The sequence below is a fragment of the Triturus cristatus genome, chromosome 9 (genome assembly GCF_964204655.1).
Source record: "Triturus cristatus chromosome 9, aTriCri1.1, whole genome shotgun sequence".
Classification (NCBI taxonomy): Eukaryota; Metazoa; Chordata; class Amphibia; order Caudata; family Salamandridae; genus Triturus; species Triturus cristatus.
Window position 1 is genome coordinate 862,479,065 of NC_140592.1, and position 24,169 is coordinate 862,503,233.

The 24,169-nt window shown below is 48.7% G+C and overlaps 1 protein-coding gene across 1 annotated transcript in view; it reads right to left on the reverse strand.

Moving 5' to 3' along the window:
* The window catches only part of DYNC1H1 (dynein cytoplasmic 1 heavy chain 1), a 1,397,843-nt gene that overhangs the window by 1,004,982 nt on the left and 368,692 nt on the right, over positions 1-24,169 (reverse strand). Inside the window, exons 32-38 of the mRNA XM_085626346.1 lie at positions 17,479-17,691; positions 16,840-17,078; positions 16,353-16,509; positions 15,595-15,822; positions 15,172-15,402; positions 14,343-14,483; positions 12,791-13,024 (exon numbers count right to left, since the gene is read on the reverse strand). Coding sequence (XP_085482472.1) covers positions 12,791-13,024; positions 14,343-14,483; positions 15,172-15,402; positions 15,595-15,822; positions 16,353-16,509; positions 16,840-17,078; positions 17,479-17,691 — 1,443 coding nt within the window. The remainder of the gene's footprint in view (positions 1-12,790; positions 13,025-14,342; positions 14,484-15,171; positions 15,403-15,594; positions 15,823-16,352; positions 16,510-16,839; positions 17,079-17,478; positions 17,692-24,169) is intronic.

Genomic DNA, 24,169 nt, shown 5'->3' on the forward strand with positions numbered 1-24,169 from the left:
AGACATGGCCAGAGGACCCTCAAACCAGAGGATAGCAAAGGAAGGAATGGAGGGGAGGGAGGACAAGGATAGAAGCAATGCCCCCCAAACCTGGAGTAGCCACAGCAGCAGGGCACCGGCGCACCGAAACACCATCCTCCAAAGAACCAAGTGAGGAATGAACCGCCCCCAGACGGAGCCACCCGTCAAGAACAAGTAAGGCACTCACAGGAGACACAGTCCCCCACCAGGAGGAGAGTACCGAAGACCAACCCAAAGGGTCCACGCAGAATAGGGGAGGAAGGGCGGGCCATGAAGGAATCTGCGGCTAGAATCGTCTCTACCAGATGCATCGTTACCCCAGGTAAGTAACTCGTACATCTAATAGAGACTACTAGCCGCAGATTTCTTCACGTAGAATAGATACCCTAGCAATACCCCCTGGGAAGGCGGGTCTGCGAAAGGACCCCACCAGCCAATGCAGAACAGAGGGCCCCACAGGGGACCAGATCTGTGGACCAGGTAGAACCTCGCCCCTGCCAGGCCAAGGGAACCCACACAAGGAGAACCCCACCTACCCCAAGGGGACGTAGGAGGGAAAGAAGGCTGAAGAGGCTTGTACACTCACAGCAGAGGAACCAGGGGCAAGGACTGAGAGGCCGAAGCCCTTGTGACACGCAGGACCGCATCACCCGCGGAGAGCCCACGCCCCCGGTAGGCCGGAAACCAGCCCCCAGGGACGAACTGCGACACTTACCCACCAGGGAGTGATGCTCACGTGACATCGGACAAAGGAGAGGACGACTACCACGGCCGGACCTGAAGCCGTCCGCCGAAGCAGACTAGGGGAGGACGTCGACCTGGAGAGACACGCAGAGAAGTTTCATTCGGCGCTCCCGCCGCGACTTCGGCTTCAACTTTTGGCACGCCGCACAATCGGAGGTGCAGTGATCCTCTCCAAACACCACATGCAAATGAGGTGAGACATAAGACCCCCACAAAACGTGCAAGTTTTAAAGCACGAAGGCATTCGCACACTGTTCCACCAAAAAGAATGGAAGAAAGGGGGCCTTAAACAGGCCCGCAGCAAGGTAACGGATCCACGTTGCACGCGGAAAAGGAAAAAACTGACGTTGGTGCGCCGGGGCGGGCTTACGTGACCTCGCTGACGGCACGTGTGCGGACGATGCCAGGGCGGAGTCGTGTGATGTCGCCCCGCCCCGCAGGGATGCTGTGGCAAAATGTTTCCGGATCCAGTCTCAAGCCTGGGGATAATTCTACGTGAAGGGATCTGCGGCTAGTAGTCTCTATCAGATAGTGACTGTTGTTGCAGCTTGCGCACCACTAATGGAATGAGTGGGAGAGGCAGAAAAGCGTACTCCAATCTGCCTGACCAATTCATCCATATCACATTGCCTTTGGACAATGGGTGTGGATATCTGGCGGCGAAGCTTGGGCATTTTTGGTTGTAATTGTGGCAAAGAGATCTATCTCTGGCTGCCCCCACATTTGGAAAAACTGTTGAAGAACTTGTAGATGAAGTTCCCACTCGTGAATCTGTTGTGTCTGACGTCTTAACAGATCAGCCAAGTGATTTTGAATTCCTGGAAGATGTTGGGCTAAAAGGAATATGTTTTGAGGAATAGCACACTTCCATATGCTCTGTGCTAGTTGAAAGATCTGCAGAGAGTGCGTCCCCCTCCTGTTTTTGTAAATAGTACATTGCTGTCATATTGTCCGTGCGGACTAAGACAGCTTTGCCTGATATCTGTTTCTGGAATGCTTTTAATGCCAGAAAGATTGCTAGTAACTCTAAATGTTTGATGTGGAGTACCTTTTGCTGAGGTGTCCATGTGCCCTGTATGGTGTGATGAAGTAGATGAGCTTCCCAGCCGGTGAGCGATGAGTCTGCTGTTAGCACAATCTGTGGCTCTAGGAACGGTCGCCCTTTGGAAAGGTTTTGGGTGTTCCACCACTGCAGAGAGCAATGTGTGCAGCCGTCCACCAACACCAGATCTGTTAGCTAACCTTGAGCTTGGTTCCACTGACGTGCCAAGCATTCCTGTAAGGGACGCATCTGGAGTCTTGCATGAGGTACTATGAATATACAAGAGGTCATTATCCCTATTAGTTGCATGAACACTCGAGCTGGAAGTGAGTGTTGCGGCTGGAATTTTGTTATAAGGGTTTGCATGCCTTTTGAGGCGTCTATTGTGGCACCTAGATATTGTTGGATGTGGGACGGTTGGAGGTGAAACTAGTTGGATTGTGGTGTGTGTGTGAGATTTACATACTGGGTATGCGACTTGACTTTTATGAGTCAGTCGTCCAAATATGGGAAGACGTGAATTTGTGGTCTTCTTAAGTGGGCTGCTACCACTGCCAGAAATGTTGTGAAGACTGAGTGCTGTGGTGACTCTGAATGGGAGAACCTTGAACTGGTACGCTGACAGTCTACTACAAACCAGAGATATTTCCTGTGAGCAGGGTGAATGGGAATGTGGAAGTAGGTGTTCTTGAGATCCAAGGTGGCAAGGAAGTCGCCTTGTTTGAGTAGAGGAAGGACCTGTTGAAGAGTACTCATATGAAAGTGGTCTGATTGTATGTAGAGGTTTAATGGTCTGAGGTCCAAGATGGGTCTCAGGGTTCCGTCCTTCTTTGGAATGAAAAAGTACAGGGAGTAAACGCCTGTGTTTTGGTGATGCAGGGCAACTGGTTGTATTGCATGTTTTTGTAGGAGGGAACGCACCTCCTGTTTTAAGAGCGTTAAGTGCTCTGTTGACATTGGGCGCTGTTTGGGTGGTATGTTTGGGAGTTGAAGTGAGTTCTAGGCAATAACCAGATTGGATGATTTGTCTCACCCACCTGTCCGTGGTAATGGTGCTCCAGACAGGTAGGAACTGTAGCAATCTTCCCCCGACCGGAGTAGAGTGGTCCGGGGGGAGTGGAGGGCAGTCATTGTTTAGGAGTGGAAGCAGTGCGAGTATTGGTAGTTTTGCCTCTACCCTTGTTGTTATTGCCCCTGTAGCCTCCTCTGTAATAGCCTCTGGTAGATGAGGTCTGAGTGGGACTCCTGTAGGAAGTAGAGGGGTTGTCAATGGTAAAGCCTCTAGAGGCGCCCCTATAGGAGGAGCGACGAAAGGAACTTCTGGGAGCTTGCGATTGCAAAGCTCCCATTGATTCGGCAGTGTCAGTATCTTTTTTCATCTTCTCCAAAGATGAATCTACACTCGGCCCAAATAAGTGTTCCTGGCAAAGGGTTGGTTTAATATGGTAGTTTGAACTTCGGGTTTGAAGCCCGAAATGCGTAGCAACGCATGTCTGCGTAAAAGGACACTGGTATTAATAGCTCGGGATGCTGTGTCCGCAGCATCCAGAGCACAACGAATGGAGGTATTAGTTATGATTTTGCCTTCCTGGGTGAGATCATTGGCTCTTGTTTTATATTGATCTGGAAGGTGTTGTGGTAGGGTCTCTAGCTCGTCATAATGTCCCCTATTGTACCTACCCAGCAAAGCCTGTGTGTTGGCAATTCTCCATATGTTGGCTGCTTGGTACGCTGTTCTTTTACCAGATGCGTCCAACAGTTTTGACTCCTAATCAGGAAGTGGAGCATTGCCTGTGGTTTGGCAGTTAGCCCTTTTCCTCGCGTTGGAAACTACTAAAGAATCCAAGGGTAGTTGCCCTTTAATATAAACGGGTCAGCTGGGGCAGACTTGTACTTCTTTTCCACCCTGGGGTTAATGGTTCTGGTCTTTACAGGATCTTTAAACACTTCAGGAGCGTGTTTGATGACCCCTTTTAACATTGGGAGAATGGAAGTGGACCTTTGAGATGGTGTAAAAGTGTCAACGAGGAAATCTTCTAGAGGGTCTGTGTGCAAATTCACACCGTGGTATTCTGCAGCTCTGTGTATGAGCTGAGTGAACCCTATAGTGTCCTCTGGAGAGGATGGTCTAGATGGGTAGATATCATCTTGTGGTGCATTAGGAACATCGGGTGTGCCATAATCTTCCCATGGGTCCTCTGGGGTGTTAGGGTGACTAGCTTCCCCTAAAGGGTCATTATCCCCTACCTCCCCGGAGGTGTCATCATTCTGTGGTGGAGGAGATTGTGAGGCTACTAGAGATGGGATAGGAGAGATGTGGTTTGGAGGAGGAGGTGGAGAAGGAATTCTCAAAGGAAACGTGGCAATGTCTCTCTTCTTTGGGCGTGGAGCTGGTACAGGTTTGTCCATTTTCCTTTTCCTGGAAGGACTAAGTATAAGTTGACCTGTCTTTGGGTCTATTTCAAGAGTTTTTGGGTTGGATCAGGCCGAGAAAGCTCCTCCTCAGGAGTGTGTTTCGGTGCAGATTTTTTTCGGGTCCGATTGTGTGGAACAAATTTAGGATAGTTTCCTGCTCCTTAGGCTTGGAATCGGGAGTTTGACTGGGTTCTGTTGGGGTATTCAGAACCAGTTTTTTCTTTGGTTCCGTAGATTTTTTGGGATCTGAAGGTTGAGCGCCAGTGGTCTTCGGAGCCGGTTGCTTGTTTGGTTCGGATGTTTTTTGGGGTTGGAAGACTGAGCGTCAGTGGTCTTTGGAAGCGGTGGTTTGGTTGGTTCCGATGATTATTTCGGAGCAGAGACGTCCGTACTAGCGGATTTCGGTGTCAGTGCGGATGAAGACAGTGGTTTCTTCTTTGGTGCCGGGGATGGGGTTTCGGTATCGACGGTAGGCTGACTCGATCCCAAGTGGCCTGAAGGCTTATGTATCTACTTCTTTGCCGAGCCCGAAGGCAGGGCATGAGAAGTTTTGTCCCGGTGTGCACCTAGGCCCGAAGGTGAAGGTGTGACCAAAGCCTTCTTGTGAATGGGTGTGGGATCGACGTCAGTACTTATGACCCGCTGCCCTGGAGTGATGTCTTCGAACGTCGTCGGCGCTAATGTTGCCCTCTTCGATCTGCTCCGGTACATTGATGCCTTCTTGGAAGATATCGTCCAGTATCGATGTTGAAGATCGAGCCGTGCTTCTTCGAGCTCGACGATCCCGAATAGTTTTCTTGGAGCGGACAGAGGCACAAGCTGGACAGTCTTTGGCCTCATGCTTGGGCGAAAGGCAGAAGTTACACATCTCGTGAAGATCAGCATGTGGAAACATGGATCCACATTAAGGACACTTTTTGAAAGGAGACCTTTCCATGAGCCAAAGGCCTAATGGCGCAGCTAGGCCCCAAGGCCTGCGTCGACGACCGGAATCGAAGAATTCAAGTTTGGAGAGATGCACGTTGAATGGGAAACGTGATCGAAACAATACCGAAGAATGGGTGAAGGATTTCGCGTCGAAAAGGTAGAACGGTAACAACACCGAACTGGAGCGCGACAAACACATCCGAGCTCGATGGCGGAAAAAATGAAGATGGAGTCGATGCCCATGCGCACTTTGTCCAAAGGAGGAGTCACCTATCTTGTGACTTCCAAAGACTTATTCCAATACAACAACAAAGTGCAAACATCCAGGCCCAACACCAGATGGCAATCTATGCACAGTGTGTGATCTGCAGCTCATATGCCTCAAACAAGTATTTCTATTAAAAAAACGTATTTACCTGATCGTATTGATTCTGGTGCCTGAATATATTGAATATGCTACTTACCAGTATGCATCTGTTCTTGGCATGTAGGGCTGCTGACATTCATATCTGTGCATAGATCGCCGCCTAGTGTTGGGTCCGGATGTTTGCACGTTGTTGTCCTGGAAGAGTCTTCGAAGTATCCTTGGATAGGTGACTCCTCCCCTGGACTACAGTGCGCATGGGCATCCTCTCCATCCTCAGATTGTTTTTCGCCATTGTGGCAGTGATGGAGTAGATACAGAAAGTGATGACCATGCTTACAGTAATTCTGAGAGCTGCAGCTGCTACAGGCGCCGGGGAGGAGGGAGGGCGATATGAATGTCAGCAGCCCTACATGCCAAGAACAGATGCATACTGGTAAGTAGCATATTCAGTTCGAGGCATGTGGGCTGCTGAATTCATATCTGTGCATAGAATACATAGCAGTGCCCTCTATTAGCGGCGGCTACCAGTGCCAGCTGCAGCGGTCTGAAAAAGAGTTTTGAGAACAGCCTGTCCTACAGCTGCCTGCTGTTTTGATTGCACATCTACACAATAGTGTTTGGTAAATGTATGTGTAGTGGACCAGGTGGCTGCTCTACATATATCATGCAGGGGAATGTTTCCTAGGAAAGCCATGGAGGCCCCTAACTTACGTGTTGAGTGGGCTCGTGGGGGGGATCGTTAATGTGCGTTTAGCCTTTTGATAGCAAATTTGAATACATTTAACGATCCATCTGGCTATACCTGCTTTGGAGATAGCATTACCTTTGTGGTGTGGCGCAAAGGCAACGAAAAGTTGTTTTGTCTTCCTAAAGATCTTAGTCCTGTCGATATAATACATGAGGGCTCTCTTCACGTCTAGTGTATGGAGTGCTCTTTCTGCGACAGTTTGTGGGTTTTGAAAGAAAACAGGCAGTTCAATAGTCTGATTCATGAGGAACTGCGATACCACCTTGGGCATGAATTTGGGGTTGGTACGCAGTACGACCCTGTTGGCGTGAACCTGTATAAATGGCTCTTGAACGGTTAGTGCCTGGAGTTCACTAACTCTTCTTAAAGAGGTGATCGCTACTAGGAAAGCTACTTTCCAGGTAAGAAATTGAAGCTCGCATGAGTGTAGAGGTTCAAAGGGTGGACCCATCAGGCGTGTGAGGACCAAGTTGAGGTTCCACATTGGAGCCGGTGGGTGGCTTGGTGGAATGACTCGTTTGAGTCCCTCCAATAATGCTTTGATGGCAGGCACTCTGAATAGAGAGAGGTGCTGCCTAGTCTGCAGATAGGCTGATATTGCGGTCAAATGGACACGTATAGAGGTGTACGCCAGATTGCATCGGTATAGGTGTAAGAGGTAACAAATTATGTTTTGTATGGATGCGTCTAGCGGGTTAATGTCATTATTAGTACAATAAATTACTAACCTTTTCCATTTGGCTGCATAGCAAGCTCTGGTAGTGGGTCTCCTGGCCTCCTTAATGATGTCCATACAGTCAGGTGGCAGGTTTAGGTAGCCAAACTCTAGGACTTCAGGAGCCAGATCGCCAGGTTCAGCTGTTGCGGATCTGGGTGCTGAATCTCTCCATGGTTCTGCGTCAAATGCGCGGGTTTGATCCGCAGCCTTTGATGCGGAACCACGGAAAGTTCGAGAAAGGTGGTGTACCACGGCTGGCGTGCCCACGTTGGAGCAACCAGGACGAGTGTCAGTGAGTGTTGTCTGAGTTTGCGTGCCACCAGCGGTATCAGTGGTGCTGGGGGAAAAGCGTACGCAAATCTGCCGGACCAGTTCATCCATATCGCATTGCCCTGCGACTGCGGATGTGGGAACCTGGCGGCAAAGCTTTGGCATTTTGCGTTTTTGCTTGTGGCGAATAGGTCTACCTGTGGATGACCCCACTGCTGGAAGTACGGTTGGAGTACTGATGGGTGTAACTCCCACTCGTGCATCTGGTGGCTGTGTCTGCTGAGAAGATCCGCCATCTGGTTGTCCTTGCCGGGGAGGTGTTCTGCCATGAGGAACATGTTCCTCTGAATGGCCCACTTCCACATGCTCTGAGCCAGATGAGACAACTGTGGAGAGTGTGTTCCTCCCTGCTTCTGTATGTAGTACATGGCGGTCATATTGTCCGTCCGGATCAACACGACTTTGTTGCACAAGTGTACTTTGAATGCTTTCATAGCTAGGAAGATTGCCATCAGTTCTAGAAGGTTGATGTGCATCTTCTTTTGTTGTGTTGTCCATAGTCCCTGCACTGTGTAGTGGAGTACATGAGCTCCCCATCCCTGGAGAGACGCGTCCGCTGTCAGTATTATTTGTGGAACAGGCTCTTGGAACGGTCAGCCCTTGCAAAGGTTTTGTGGATTCCACCAATGCAGAGAGTTGTATGCCCGACCGCTCACCAACACTAGGTCTTTCAGCTGTCCTTGAGCCTGATTCCACTGACGTGCTAAGCACTCCTGAAGCGGGCGCATATGTAGTCTCGCGTGTGGGACTATGAAAATGCAGGAGGCCATCATGCCTATCAACTGCATGAACACTCGCGCAGGAAGGGAGTGTTGGGGTTTGAACTTGGAAATCAGCATTTGCATGCTGTTGATCCTCACTAAATTTGGCTGAGCTGTGGCTGCCAGAGTGTCTATAGTCGCACCTAGGTACTGTTGTACGTGTGCGGGCTGGAGATGGGATTTTGGGTAATTTAGTGAGAATCCCAGACTGTGAAGGAGGTGAATGGTGCGGGACATGTGGCTGGCACATTGCTGGGCCGACTTTGCTTGAACGAGCCAGTCGTCCAGGTAAGGGTAGACGTGTATGTGCTGCTTCCGTAGATGTGCCGCCACAGTAGCTAGGCACTTTGTGAAAACCCTGGGTGCTGTTGTCACGCCGAAGGGAAGGACTTTGAATTGGTAGTGCTGCCCCTGAACAGTGAACCTATTTTTTGTGTGAGGGGTGAATGGGTATGTGCAAATACGCATCCTTGAGGTCCAGTGTGGCCAGGAAGTCTCCCTGTTTGAGCAGCGGGAAGACTTGCTGTAAAGTGAGCATGTGAAAATGCTCGGAGAGAATGTAGCGGTTCAGGGGTCTCAGGTCTAATATAGGTCTGAGTGACCCGTCCTTTTTTGGTATTAAAAAGTACAGGGAGTACACCCCCGTACCCTGCTCGTGGACGGGTACGACCTCTATTGCGCCTTTTAGTAGCATGCTTAGCACCTCCTGCTGTAAGAGCGTTAAGTGCTCTGAGGACATAGGACAGTGTTTTGGAGGTATTGTGGGTGGAGTTGAGGTTAATTCTAGGCAGTAACCGTATTTGATAATGTCTTTGACCCACCTGTCCGTGGTGATGGAGGTCCACGTGGACAGGAACTTTTGTAGCCTTCCCCCGACAGGTGTTAGGTGGTCGGGAGGAAGGGAGAGGGCGTCACTGTTTGTTCTTGGGGGAGGACCTGGTGTTGCCGTAACCGCGTCCTCTGCCCTTTGTGCTTGAGCAACGATAACCACCCCGGGTGTTTTTATCGTAGGTGCTTTGTGTGTTGCCTTTGTTGTAGGTTTGCTGTGACCCCTGTCCTCTACCTGCTCCTCTATTTCCGGGGCGACGAAAGGAGCCGCTCCGAAAGGACTGCGTTTGAAGAGCCCCCATGGACTTTGCAGTGTCCGTGTCCTTTTTTATTTTCTCTAGGGTGGTGTCAACCTCCGGCCCGAATAAGTAGTCGGGGTTGACAGGCTGGTTGAGGATGTTATTTTGCACCTCAGGTTTGAATCCGGAGATTCGCAACCAGGCGTGTCGTCGCAACATGACGCTAGTGTTTATGGCTCTGGCAGCTGTATCTGCGGCATCCAGTGCACACTTGATGGATGCGTTTGTGAGGAGTTGTCCCTCCCTGATGAGGATCTCTGCACCTTCTTTGAATTGGTCAGGGAGATGTTGGAGTAATTGTTCTAGTGTGTCGTAGTGTGCTCGATCGTAGCGGGCGAGGAGCGCCCGAGTATTGGCAATGCGCCATATATTAGCTGCCTGGGCCGCAACCCGTTTGCCGGAGGTCTCTAGCACCTTGGACTCTTTGTCCGGGGGAGAAGCATCACCTGTTTGCGAGTGTGCCCGTTTGCGAGCATTCGCAACTACAATGGAATCTAGAGGTAACTGGCCTCTAATGTAGGTAGGGTCCCCAGGCGCCGACCTGTATTTTTTGTCGATTCTGGGGTTTATTACTCTTGCCCTGGTGGGTTCTTTGAAGATGTCCTTTGCTGGTTTGAGGACACCCTTTAACATGGGTAGAGTTTTTATATTCCTTTCTGAGGATGCGAAAGTGTCCATGAGAAAGTCGTCCTCCACGGTGTCAGAGTGGAGTTGCACCCCATGATTGGCCGCAGCACGTTCAATTAGGGCGTTGAATGCGGCAGTGTCCTCTGTGGGAGATGTTTTTGCTCCATAGAGTTGCGGGTCGTGTGTATCCATAGGTGCACCCGAGTCTACAGGGTCATCCCAAGCTTGGTCGGGGTCCTGTTGGCCTTCAGGGTCCATCTCTCCAGGGTAGGGGACGTGGTCACCCATGTAGTCCTCCAAAACGTCAGTGTCGGAGTGTGTGGGAGAGAAGGACTGTGGATCCTGGTAAAAGGAGTGGAGAGGTTCGGAAAGAACTGGTTCCGAAGTCACCGGCAGCTTTTTCTTAAGCGGGATCCGGTAGGAGTCCAAAGCTGACTCTGAAGTTATTCTCCTTTTGTGGAGCACCATCATGCCGGTGTTGGCGTCGATGACATGTGACGGAGACGACTCCGCAGGAGAGCGTTCGGCAGGCGTGAACGTGGTGTGGGTGACCCGTGTTCTGATCTGGAACAGTTTTGGGGCCGTGGATGGCGGCAGGCCAAAAGTGATATTGGTCGGTGCCGAAGAGGTCGATGGAGCTTTTATCGGCTCGGAGCCTGACGTGTCCTGGAGGACTGCTTTGTGTTTGGTGCGTTGTGCAGCAACGGTCCGCACCTGGAGTGCCATCGAGTCCTTCGTGCAGGCCGTTTCCGTAGAGGCGGGCGTGGACTTCTTCGGTGCCGGCGAGTCATCGAGTCGAGGGGCGGCAACGGCTGTCGACGTCTTTGAGGAGTGTGCCTTTGGTGGTGCTGTCGAAGCGGGGTGCGACGCAGCAGGCAGTTTGACCTTTGGGGTCGGAGCAGATTGTGTCGGTGCCGGTAGCCGAGGAGGTTTGGTGGCACCGAAGCTCTTTTTCCGTGTGTCGGCGCCCACGTCGGCTGCTGCAAGCTCGGCACCGAAATCTCGTTTGGTGCGGTCGGCGCCGACGGGTTTTGCTGGCGTCGAAGGTGTGGTGGGCCTCGATCCGACCAGCGTTACTTTCGGTTTCGGTTTCTGGAGAACCAATGCGGCTTTCGGTTTCGAAGAAGGGTAGTAATGGATGCCGCTGAATGTCCGAGGCCGGGCCAGAAGGCGGGGCCGAAGAACTGCGGGATAGGTCTTGGGTAAGGCCCGAAGGCGATCCCTCGACCGGGTCCATAGACTGGCTCACTGGGATATCCTCAGTCTGTACGGGTAGGCCTGGCTCGTCACCAGAGCTACTCTCTTCGGCCCCTAAGGCCTCATTGTAGTCTCCTACCTCGGTGTCGGCTTCATCTCTGGAAAAGAGTTGTTCTTCGACGTCTTCCGATACGGAGTCGTGTTCGGAAGCGGGGCTGGAGGGTAGATTTTCCACGTCTTCGACATCTTCGTCTTCGGCGCTGAAGATGTTGGCTGGGGCCGGAGCCGCTTGCTGCGCTTCGAGTCTTGCTGCTCGTCGATTCCGAAGAGTCTTCTTGGATCGGAATCGGGCACAGGCCATACATGTAGATTCGTCGTGATCCGGTGAAAGGCATTTGTTGCACACCGGATGGACGTCGATATGGGGATATTTCGCATTGCATACCGGACACCGCTTGAAAGGTGTTCTCGATTCCATCGTCGATGAAGGGTCGATGGTCGGGGAAAATGCGAAAAAGTTGGTTCTGGAAGTTAGTAAACTAACAATATACTATCGATACCGATCGGGAACAGTACCGACGCGAACTAAAGGCCTTTTGGCCTGTAAAAAGGTTTTCCTAACTTGAGTCAAGATAAGCACATCCGAACCCAATGGCGGAAAAAAACAATCTGAGGATGGAGAGGATGCCCATGCGCACTGTAGTCCAGGGGAGGAGTCACCTATCCAAGGATACTTCGAAGACTCTTCCAGGACAACAACGTGCAAACATCCGGACCCAACACTAGGCGGCGATCTATGCACAGATATGAATTCAGCAGCCCACATGCCTCGAACATAAAGATACGTGGTGTTTTTATAAATTGGTGTGGATCAATATATTTAGTTGTGTGCATCATTTATGGACTATTGTGAGTATTTGCAGATGTCTTGCACTCCTCTGATAAGCCTAAAGCTGCTTGACCACACTAACCCCTAGAAGACCATCTTGGGATTGCTAGAGCAAGCCCAATTCACTCAAAGGAAGCCCTGGACTCCTTGCACGATATATCTCATTTTGATATCATTCAAAGGAGTCAGCTTCCTACAATCTCGTTTGTCCTACATTATGCGCTTCAGTGCCCTCAATGTTCTACCAAACTAGTATCTGCATTAAATCAAATCTCTAGTTGGCATAACCAATCTCAAAGGGTTTACAGCTCACTTTGGAAACACTTTCTTTGAATAGTCCATCCAGTCTGCACTGCATTAATAAACAGTGCAATAACTGCCACTAAAATCAATCTTGTTTAATCAAAACATACTAAACAGCACTAAACCAAGTACTGAATCCTTCAATACTCGGGAGTTATAATAAAAGTCTCTATCCAAAGTACACATAAAACTTAGAACATCTACTGTGCAATATAGGGGATTTGCTATACATGTCAGTCCAACAAATGTACGATTTTGTATAATGCTCATGTTTTGCGTGTTTAATAAAAAGATTAAAAAAAAAAAACTTAGATCATACAAAACATTTTCAAGCAAGCTACAAACAGGGTTGATCCAAAATCCACAAACATTTAACTCCTGCATACAACATGCATAACATAGCTTTTTGTTCCCTAAATCATCTGCATTCTGCCTCCCACCATTACATCTATAAACAAATGCCATGGGGTTATGTGGTTTGCATTGGTTTGGTGAGGTGTGTAATGATACATACATATTTGTTGCAACAAAGCTTCACTCTCCAAGTTACACAATATAAATTCCAGTTTCTTACCTCCATGTCAGGCAGAGCTCGGAGAGCACTGAAAAGTGTCATGGTCTTGCCTGAACCTGGTGGGCCACAAAGAACCAACGGCTTGTGCTCTGCTAACCAGGTGTAAAGCAATGCCTCATGCCTCACAGTATCCAATGTAGGTACAACAACATCTGGAGCAGCAACTTTGTGAGTCTCAACTTCAATTTGAGGAACCTTGGACTGCCATGGTAACCATTCACCTGTGATGGAGACCTACAAAAAGAGCATCTTCATTAACCTAAAAAGCTAGGTGTAGAGAGACCAAAATATAATCTGTGCATAGAAACATTCTAACATGTTATATTAACAACCCCTCGTTCTACACAGTGGCATGTCATCACAGATATAAAAAAAAAGGGAGGGTAAGAAGTAGTGGGGAAAGGCAATATGGAAAAATGGAGAAGTGGAAAGCAGGTAGAAAGGGAAGGAGAGAACAATGTGGGAGAGGAGCAACAAGACACAAAGTTACATTATGCAAATGTCACCCTCTATTTTGGGGTAGTAGGGTGGGACAAAGGCCTTCAACAAGGGTGGCAATGTCATTCAGTCACAACTGGTGAGAGCAGTCTTCACGAGAGTTAGAGAGGAGAACGGCTTTTGAGAGGCTTGTGCTTTACAGGTAAAAAGCGGGAAAGTGCAGGGAAGGGTTCTTTTCACTTAGGATGGTGTGAGGGATAATCGTGGGTTGACAACTGATGGTTGACGGCTGGAGAGGCGCAGCGGGATTTTTAACATTTTACGTTTTCATTAAGACATCGAGGGAACTGGGAATAGAGAGGGTTTTTCTTTGTTTTCTTTGTAATCTATATATTTGTTCGGAGCAGTTGTTATAGCTGATTGTGTTGTATTTTGGGAACTGGGAACTGAGAGGGCTTTTTCTTTGTAATCTACATATCTGTTTGGAGCAGTTGTTATAGCTGATTATGTTGTATTTTGCAGAAACCCCTGACAAAGACCATTCAGCTCGAAATGCATTGGGTTACAGACACAGGGCTGACATTGGTGTTTATTAAATTACACGTGCCGCTGTGTAAAAGCCTGGATTGGAATGCAGCTGCATTTGAAAATGTGCAATAAACGCTTAAATGGAATTTCGCTGTCTCCGTGATATTTAAGAGGACGAATTGGAATAATATGGTGATTAAATTGTCAAGTTTTGGACGAATTATGAATGAAAGCTATGGATAGGAAAGGGAAAAGGTCCCATTCACAGCAGTGCGCCAATCTTGTGCGTCAATCACGCGCTTTTTGTATCTTCACATTCAGTCACAACTGGCATCAGACTCCATTGCAGGAGTTCCATCAGTGACATCTCTGCGGCAATGCTGACAAACGTGATATAGGTACAAAATAGTTTTAAAAAGTTGTAAGGACAAAGGACTGGGAATATGTTAAACAGGGCCTAAGCAAAATTGTGGCACCAAAAAGTGTATAAAATATTTTGTAGGACTTCAAAACGTTTTAGATGTCAAGTCCTAAAGAAATGGATCAAGCACAGAAAATGCAAATTGTTATTTTCAAAAGCATTTACCTCATAATCAATTATGGGTATGCTGGGTGCAGATGGCAACGGCACTGTTGTGATTCTCCTTATGTATTCACCCAGCTCAGCTCTCATTTTCAAACGGCTGTCTCCAGAAAACGACCACAGAATGGCATAAATGAGGTAACGCTGAAAGAAAGAAAAATACTTTAAAAAAAATATATATATATATATATATAGTGCGGATACATTTGGCAGAATGTGGCGCATGGGGATATATATATACATCTCAAAACAATACCCTAGCAGGCATAGAGTGACACAAATTATGCAAAAAAGCAGAGAACTCTGGGTAGTTCCCAAGTTTAGGTGGAAGGCAGCTCATATATAGAGCACCCTCAACACCAGCGACACCCTAGATTTGCTCACCTCAAATGTCTGCTTTTCTATCAAAGTTTTTAAGCATAGGATTAGCACAGTGCTATCCACGCCGAGATAGAAAGGGACAAAGTATTTTGCCATATATACATGACATTAATTTCTTTTCTTTAAGTCAACAACCTGCTCCTTTTCCAAATATCCAATTTCAGGAGAGTAAAAGTGATAGAATATTCATGCAAGTTTGTCTCCTACCTCGTAGGAGGTGTAAGAGGGGAAAAAACCTCCTAAAGCCCCCAATACCAGCTTCAGTTACCACTCTGCCAAAAACTCAGACTAGAGTCCTTACTAGAGTAACAAGTAGTATATAGCCTGTATTTTACGGAGAGAACAAACACTTTTAAGGAGTGTAGAACGAGGTAAACCAGGAACTAAGGAACAGTGAAAGAGGTTAATCGGAGTAAAAGCAATCATCAAATCAGAAAGCAAAACAGTTTACCTGGATATAACGCTCCAACTGATCAATAGGCATTGGGAAGTCTGGGTGGTTAGCATTGTACTGGGCAATGTTTCGACAAGCTTGATGCAGCATGGAGAAGAGAGAACCAAGGCACCGCAAGCGTGTGAGGTCCATTATGTGCTCCAGCTTGAAGGCATGTTCAAGAGCTTTGATAACCAATCCGCTAGAAGTGAAATATGGTTGCAGAACAGTTGCAGCATCTCTCTGGATCTGTTGAGGAATACAGAGCGTGTCAACTAGAAATTATGCGCGAAAACCTTAAATACTTTCACCCTCTATATCTGGAATACAATTTTGACAGTCATAAAACAGAAGAGTATTCTGAACTAGTCCAAATAGAAAGGCTAATGTATTTTATCTTGTGAAACACAGTTCCCTTTAAAAAGCAATTACAAAATGTACCTGTAACATGGGTGAAGCAGATTCTTCCCCTTCATCTTCTTTGCCTTTTCTCATGCGCTGAGCCTCATCCTCGCCCTCATCTAGTGGAATACTCCGCACTCTGGCCAGGAAGTTATTGAATATCATGTCGGTGCTCAAGACATCCTCACTGAACCAAACCATACCACACCTGGACACTGTGGCCAAAGTTGCATATTTCAAATCTTGTACTTCAAACATGATGCGTACCTGTTAATGAACAATGTATAATTTGTTTCTATTCAAGATTACACTATACCAAATATCAAGCTGCAGCACTGTATCAAGCACAACATATCTGCAGTTAATTTTAGCAAATGAAAAACGAGGTCCCGAAAGAAATTCAAAGGATCTTTAGATTACTCATGAAGCTCAAAAGAGATTTCCTATATAACTGGTAAAAAGAACGATATCACAGAAGTCAAGATTGTTTAGAAATTAACAATATTTTCAACAGCAGTGCAAGGTAGTTCTGGGGAAGGATGTTCTGTGTATATCCATAGTAGCAAAAGGTATAAACACTAACTGGAAGAGAAGTTGAATCGTCCATTTTAAAAGCTTGTGAGACAACCATGCAAATATAGTGAAGGCCAGGAACTTCAAAAAAGCACCAGGTACGCCAATATGAGCATCACTGTCTTTAAATGATATCAAAGAAGGCACAAAATGTATAAATAGCAAGCTTATTAATAATCTGTTTGATTGCAGATATATAGCTCTAAAGGAATAGCATCAATTACATTTGGAGGCAGGCTGAGACGTTCTCCATTGGGCAGAGTCAGTAGCTTGTTGTCATCGAGCACAGAGTTCAAGTTTTCAACCCATTCAGGATCTACATCTCCATCGAAGATGATCCACTGACGTTTTTGCAGTTCACCTCTCACATTGTCAATTATTCTATTGAAGGAGATAAGCAAATTTCAATAAAATAGTCAAAATGTTAATATTCTCATTAAGTAGCTACTTTTAAACTTACCTTTGATGTCTAACATTTTAAATATACAAATGGCCACCAATAACCTGAGGAATATGAGCCAGAATAGTGTGTGGGAATAAGTTACATTAGTTTGATACATGTTCGCACTGAACTGCCAGGTAAGCTTGTTAAAATATTTACAGCTGTAGCTAAATATATATATGTATAAGAAACAAGCTGTGGAAATTGACAGCAGCAACCACGATTACAGTTTGTGAACTAATGAATGCACTAGGATACAGCCAACTTACTTCCTCAGAACATGAGTAAATAATCCGTCGGTCCATTCTCTGGTGTTTGGATCTAGCGTCCCGTACAGATGGTCTTTGCTTATGGCCTTTGGATCAATGATGTGTGCTACACCTTCAACTCCCTCAAGCCGCTCCAGGGCTTTGAGGAGCACTCTCCAGGCCATGCTTTTCCCGCTTCCTGAAGGCCCCACCATCATCAACCCATGATTGATTTGTGCAATCTGATAAAGTTGAAGAACCTGCAAAACAAAAGGGAGCAAATGCATTTAGACGTAATTTCCTATCAACATGTAAGAAAACAAAATAGCCATAGCAAGAATAATAAAAGGCAGAACAATATTAGTCTACATTTTGCTTAGCACCAATCCGGACTCTTAACAGTAGTTTGAAGGAGTGATTACATACTGGCAAAATGGGGAGCACAGTACAACATTCCAGAAATATACTTTAACAGAGGAAAGAACAATGGAAAATGTGCAGCTACTCCTTATAGAATACAGATGTAAATAAGTAAGACTGGAGGTACGCTTGGGAGGCTCCATTATCTGCGGAGTTAAGTTCTCAGGCGGGTGGAATGACAATGGTTGATTTCTGAAAACAAATATTGTTACACTGCAGCTACACATGCACAGTACTTACTTTTTCAACCCACATTCCACCAACTTCCTCTCCATCACCATATGTGAGATACATTTCTTGACAAACTTTCTTTAGTTCTTCTCGCAAAGCAGTCATTTCGCCACGATAATATTGCACTCCTGGAAACACATCGGATAGGAGGCTGAAAAGTAGAGGGATGTCTTCTGCGACCAATTTTGGTACCATAGTTTCACAGACACTCTGGATCAGGATCTAAAGTTCAAAAAAAGTTAGAGTTGATGATTTCAATATACAATTAAATATCTAAAATTAAAATACATTAAAACAAACAATAAGGATTTGCATTTAGATTTTTTATTCATTCGCTATCTGTGACCATTTGTGGAAGTCACTCGCGATGTACTATTAAATGCAATCATTCTGTAAAATGTAAACACACAGTTTAAGTTCTCATACAATTTCCAACTCCACACAGAACATTTTCACAGAAAAGCAGTCAATGCATTCCTAAGGGAGGAAATTAAGTTATCGGTTTAGAGGTAAGTACTTGGTTGTGGGAATTGGGTTTCAGAAGTTGGAGCCAGGGTTCCCCCAGGGTCAAGGATGCACTCAAAGAACACCCTCAGAGGCACTAGGGCGGCCGGGTGCAGAGTGCTGAGGCCCAATGTTATCCAATGGGGGATAGGGGGCCACCGGTTGGCGGTTGCTCACAGGCATGCCACTTGGATGTGGGAGCAAGGCTCCTAGGGTTTAGTTCAGGGCACAGGGGGATCCAAGATAGCACACAAAGTGCATCCCAAGCAGCACTGGGGCGGCTGGGTGCAGGATGCTGGATCAACTTCGGGAGCCCTGTTGATTTCAAAGGGGAAGCTCCGGTCAGAACAAACACTGCAGGCTCAGGCACGATGGTCTTCTGGAGGCAACCACCAGTTGGAGAGGTAAATTGAGATGTCAAGGGATGCCGGTGCACCGTCGCTTGGGCCACCAAAGGCCATAGGGCATCAGGTGCAGGGGTGTCTTGGCATCTGGCTGTCCTTACTGGCTCCGGTCGCGGAGATCCTCCAGAAAGGGGCAGCATGCAACATCAGGAGACATGAGTAGGTCAAGGATCACCAGATCCCAGGTCAGGATCGCCAGGGAGACCTCCTCGTGGTGTTGGGCCGCTGGAACTCAGGCCGTGAGCGTCGGGTGCAGAGTGGTGTAGACTTGTGGATTTGGCCACTGACAGTCTGTTGGGGAGCAGATCCGGTGCTCACTGGATACAAAGTCTTGTTAGAGAAGGCAGGGCCGGTTTTGGAGGGCTGCTGGCTACAGGACACTCCGGGATTCCACCAGAGCAGGTCGGGGTAAGGCCACGCCGGTTGGGCTAGAGCCAAGACAGCTGGGGGTCCTCCTCTTCTTCCTTCAGCACGGCTCTTCGTCCTTCTTTCTTGTCTGAGGAGGCAAAGTTCAGGGTTGCCCCTAAATACTAGATATTGGAGCGTTTCATGGGACCAATGGGTCCCTTCCTTGTGGTGGGTACACCCCTTATTATGCCACCCTCCAGTCGGGGGGGCATAAGGCTCTCTGGTTGGCTGGATCCCCCCCCATCTTCAAGATGGCAGGGACAGAGTTGTGCTTCACCTCGCCTCCCCAACCTGAGGGGTGGGGTTGGCAAAGATGGGCACACCTCTCCCCTATCATGGTTTTCCCGCTGATTCTCCCACCCAAAGTGGGGGTCAGAACCGGTGCGGGCCAGTTGTTTGGAGAAGCAAATGGCTGGGGTCAGCTTACAAAGGCAGCAAGCCTGGCATCAATGCTGAGAAGCTTAACATATCAAACTTCTCAGTTTTCAGTAAAGCCATTATGGTGCTGTGGAGTTCGTAACGACAAAAGCCATATACTCTCTATGGCTTTACTGCACTTACAATGTCTAAGAATGGATTTAGGCACCGTAGGGGTACAGGGCTCATGCACCTGTGCCCTCATCAGTGGTATAGTGCACCCAGCTAGAGGAGTGTTATCTATACAATAGGCAGTGGGTTGTAGCCATGGCACACAGGTATGTGTGCCTGGACAATTTCACTTTTCTCTGCACCAAAACAGGCAGCCTGCAAGGACAGTGTGTGTGTGTTAAAGTACAGGGTCTCTAAGGGTGGCACAATATGTGCTGCAGTACTTAGAGGACTTCCCTGGTAAAAGTGGCCTTGGTACCTATGGTTCCTTTTACTAGGGACTTACATGTGGCCAGAGAGGTGCCAATTGGGGGTGCAAAGGTACAGTTTCAGGGAAAGAACATATACCCTGGGTACCTGGTTAGCAAGGCCACAGGGCACACTTAGTCAATAAGCATCAACATCAGGCAAAAAGTGAGGGGCAACCATGCTAAAAGGGGCACTTTCCTATAGTCAGGAGATAGTGAACCCCAGCGATTGCAGGAGGCTCGCCATAGTCTGAATGTGGGAGACGGCTGCCTGAGGCGAGCCTTTCTTCAACAGCCAGTCGTCAAGATAGGGGAAGAGTGGAACCCCTGATCTCCGTAGATGAGCTGCAACCACCGCCATCACCTTGGTGAACACCCAAGGGGCACTGGTGAGGCCGAAGGGAAGCATGGTAAGCTGAAAGTGCTTGTGGTCCACCGTAAACCACAGGCAGCGGCGATAGGCAGGCAGGACGGGAATATGGAAATTAGCATCCTGCAAGCCCAACGCTACCATCCAGTGTCTCGGGTCCAGGATAGAGAGAACCTGAGCAAGAGTGAGGAAGTAGTTGAGGGTTCTGAGGCTGAGGATAGAACGAAGGCCTCCACTCTTTTTGGGGACCAGAAAGTAATGGGAATAACAACCACAGCATATTTGTGGCACCTAGTACCCTGTTGCTGGCTCCCTTGGCCAAGAGAGTTGTGACTTCCTCTCGAAGTAAACCAAGGTGATCCTGCGTCAGCTGATTGCATGTAGGAGGCATGGAGGGAGGGGTAATCTCGAAGGGGAAAGAGTAGCCCCTTCGGACTATCTGTAGAACCCACCTGTCCAAGGTGATGTCCTGCCAGTGGTGGAGGTAATGGTGTATCCTGCTACCAATTGGATGCCCATGATCTGGGAGGATCCAACTAGGAGGGTTTGGGGGCTGAGGAGAGGGGGGTTTGTGGCCTGACGTGCCAGACCCATGGGGTTGGGGCGAACCGTGCCCATGACTGCACAGAGGTTGCTGAACTTGCGCGGTTAGCTGGCTGGGATTGGGCTGGAAGCCCCTTACCTAGCCGTGAAAGGGAGATGCAAGACGGATGTTACAGAAAAGCCCAAGGACTTAGCCGCAGCCCGTGACTCCTTGAAGCACTCTAGCACTGTGTCCACCCTATCGCCAAAGAGACGGGAGCCATCAAAGGGGATGTCCATATGGTTGGCTTGAGCATCCCCAGAGAAGCCAGATGTTCTCAGCCAGGCGTGGCGCATAACAGCCACTGTCAAGGAAATCGCTCAGCCCAGCGAGTCGGTCATGTCAAGGCCACAGCAGATGGTAAACGTCGCTGCATCCCTCCCATCTGAAACAGCTTGGGAGAGGACAGTGTGGGCCTCCTATGGGACATGTGCGAGCACGTGTGCAAACGTCTCCCATGAAGAATGGGAGTAACGACCCAACAGGCATGCAGTGCTTACCGACTGCAATGCTAGGCTGGTGGAAGAGTATTTCCTTCCTGAAGCGATCCAACCTTCTGGATTCCTTATCTGGGGGTGCGGAAGGGAATGCACCAATAGAAGTAGAGGCTTGGACGACCAAGCTCTCGGGGTCAGGTTAGATGTGTGGAAAGCTGGGTTGCGCAGGCAGAGAACAGATCTATTCACAGGAGCCCCTGTGCTGGGCTTTGACCAAGTGCCCGTAAGAACAACAGTTAAGGCCTCATTGTGAGAAAGTGCCATCTTTCTTGCATGGTATGCCCCCACTTTTTGCTAAATTGCTGAATGTACTTTGATTAAGTGTACCCTGGACTCCTGCCAATCAGGTGCCCAGGGCCTATGTTCCTTCCTTAAAACACACCAACTCCAAATTGGCAAACCCTAGCCACATGTCAGCCCCTGGTAAATGGTACCCTAGGTACCCAGGGCCTTGTGGCCAGGGAAGGCCTCTAGGGGCTGCAGCACTCGTTGTGCCACCCTTAGAGGCCCTGTACCCTTACACACACACACACTGCCTTTGCAGGCTGAGTGTCTGGGTGCAAGACAAAACAAAGAGTCGACATGGCACACATCTCTGTGTGCCATGCCCATCACCTACACTGCCAAGGCATATATCAGTCACCCCTCTAGCTGGGTGCCTTACGCCTATGGTGTGGGCACAGGAGCAGGAGCCCTATGCCCCTACAGTACCCGGGTCCATTCCTGGGCACTGTAAGTGCAGTGCTGCCATTTAAGAGTACATGGTGCTGAGAGCTCGTCAAACACGAGCTCCACAGCACCATAATGGCAACACTGAAGACTGGGAAGTTTGGTATCAAACTTCTCAGCACATTAAACCCACACTGATGCCAGTGTGGGATTTAATGTACTAAGCACCCCAGAGGGCATCTTCGAGATGCCCCCTTACAACTAACCTACAATCCACGTCTGCTCTGAGGCTGCCCAGGCTGCCACACAGCAGACACGTTGCTGGACCCCTGAGTGGGAGAGCCCCTGCTCTCCCGGGCCTGCAACAATGCACATCCTGGGTGAGGTGATAAATCTCCTCCCCCAGGATGAGCAAAGGGAAGCTTCAAAGGCATGCCGCCTCTAGGAGTTTCCCCAGGCCACTGCAACCCCCCAATCTGGCGGGAAGCTTGGCCGGAAACCCCATACAAGGACAGGGGATGTGCCAGCCTGCCCACCCCACCCCTCAGGTGGGGGAGGCAAGGTGAAGCACATCTCCGGGCTCCCACCATCTTGAAGATGGGGGGCCCTACCCTATCAGGATTAGGCTACTGCCCCCCTCCCACAGGAGAGAGGCAGGATAGGGGTGTACCCACCCCAGGACAATGGGCCCTGGCCTTCACCTACCTGTAACGCCCCTAAATCTAGTATTTAGGGGCACCCTGAATCTTCCTTCCCGAGATTCCAGATTCGAAAAAGAAGAGCAAGAAGAACAAAGACCTGCCCTGCAACTGCTAAAAAGGGAAGAAGACACCAACTGCTTTGGCCCCAGCCCTACCGGCCTGTCGACTCCCGGACCTGCACCAGCGCGGCATCTCTAGTGGCCAGCAACCTCACCAAACCCCGGAGGACCTGGCTACCTTTTGGCTCTAAGCCCCTGGGACTCCCATGAGTAGAGGCTCTACTCAGAAACCTATTTCTAACCCCTGGCAGCAGCCCGGAACCGCGAACCCAGCACACTCTGCACCAGCCAAGCCTGGCCAGTGCCGGAGTGGACAAAGACCCTGAGGACGACCCCACGGCGACTGTGACCCCGAGTCTATATACACATGTGTTTTCCTCTGAGCCCATATATCACAACTTTATTTTGGCTTTCAGTCCTTTTTATTGACTGAGTGTATCAACCGTATTTTTCTTTTTTACATTTGCTTCAAACAGAGTAAACTCTTCATCATTAGACTTTTTTTTGTATCTTACATTATTCACACAGTTATCCTGTACATATTATTTACACATTTTGACAAAGACATAAACATAAAACAAATGGTGTGACGTTTGTGCAAATTAAATCTCCACTGGTTTGTTTTTCTTCACAATACAGTACATAAATGTCCAACTATTTACACCTTAGGGACCTTAACTAGATTGGTCCTCAAATTTCTTAGTCTTTTTGGTCCTAAGCCGGGTCAGAAACACTCGTTAAAATGCTGTTATGAGAGAACCTTAGATTTGTTATATTTCCTGTTCTGGGGAGGCAGGGGCACTTTGTGACCTTTCCCTGTATGTTCTGGTTCTCTGCTTATCTATTGCCAACGCGTTTCGACCTTTGTGTATGGACCGACGACTTCTTGGTAAGGTCTTCTTCAGGGCTTGTTGTATTTCTGGATGGACATCTTTCTCCGGGTTTTCTATTGTGCAAGTTTTTCTTGGACTGGCAATATCCTTTGTCCCAGCTGTATTCCAAATGGAAGGGACTGCGGATTCGATTCCGTACTGGCTTCTGCCCTGTCTATTCCTGTGATTGCCGGTAGTTTCTGGAAGAGAGGGGATCTTCAATTTTCATATTCTTGCCGCTCGTTCTCTCCGCGTCCTCGCCGAGTCTGGCACCCAAGGACCCCCCTCGACATTCCGGAAGAAGCCTGCAGCCTCAGAACAGAGTGCCACCCCAACCGCGATCAACAAGAGGGTAAGATTTCCGACATCAAAAGGCACCCCTGCACCCGGCGCCCTGCGGCCCCCTGTGCCCAATCCCGGGGTACCCACCTAACCTACAACTACCCAACTTACCTCTCGAAGTGGTGGTGGCACCTGAAGCATCCTCGTCCCCGAGCTTGCAGCCTTTTTCCAAACCGGAACATTCCCATTGATTTCCATCGAGCGCCCGACGGCTCAAAAGCACCCTGCACCCAGCCGCCCGAGTGGCCCTGGCAGTGCAATCTCTACACTAGCCTACTTCCCCACTTGCCCTGAGTGGGTGACCAGGAGCCCAGCTCCCACAGCCGTGTGGCCTGCTAGTCAGCAGCCACCAAACCAGGCCCCCCTATTCCTCATAGGCTAACATTGGGCCTAACTCTCTCTGCACCCGGCCGCCCTGAAACCGCTGAGGGTGAACTGACTGTACCTACCTGACA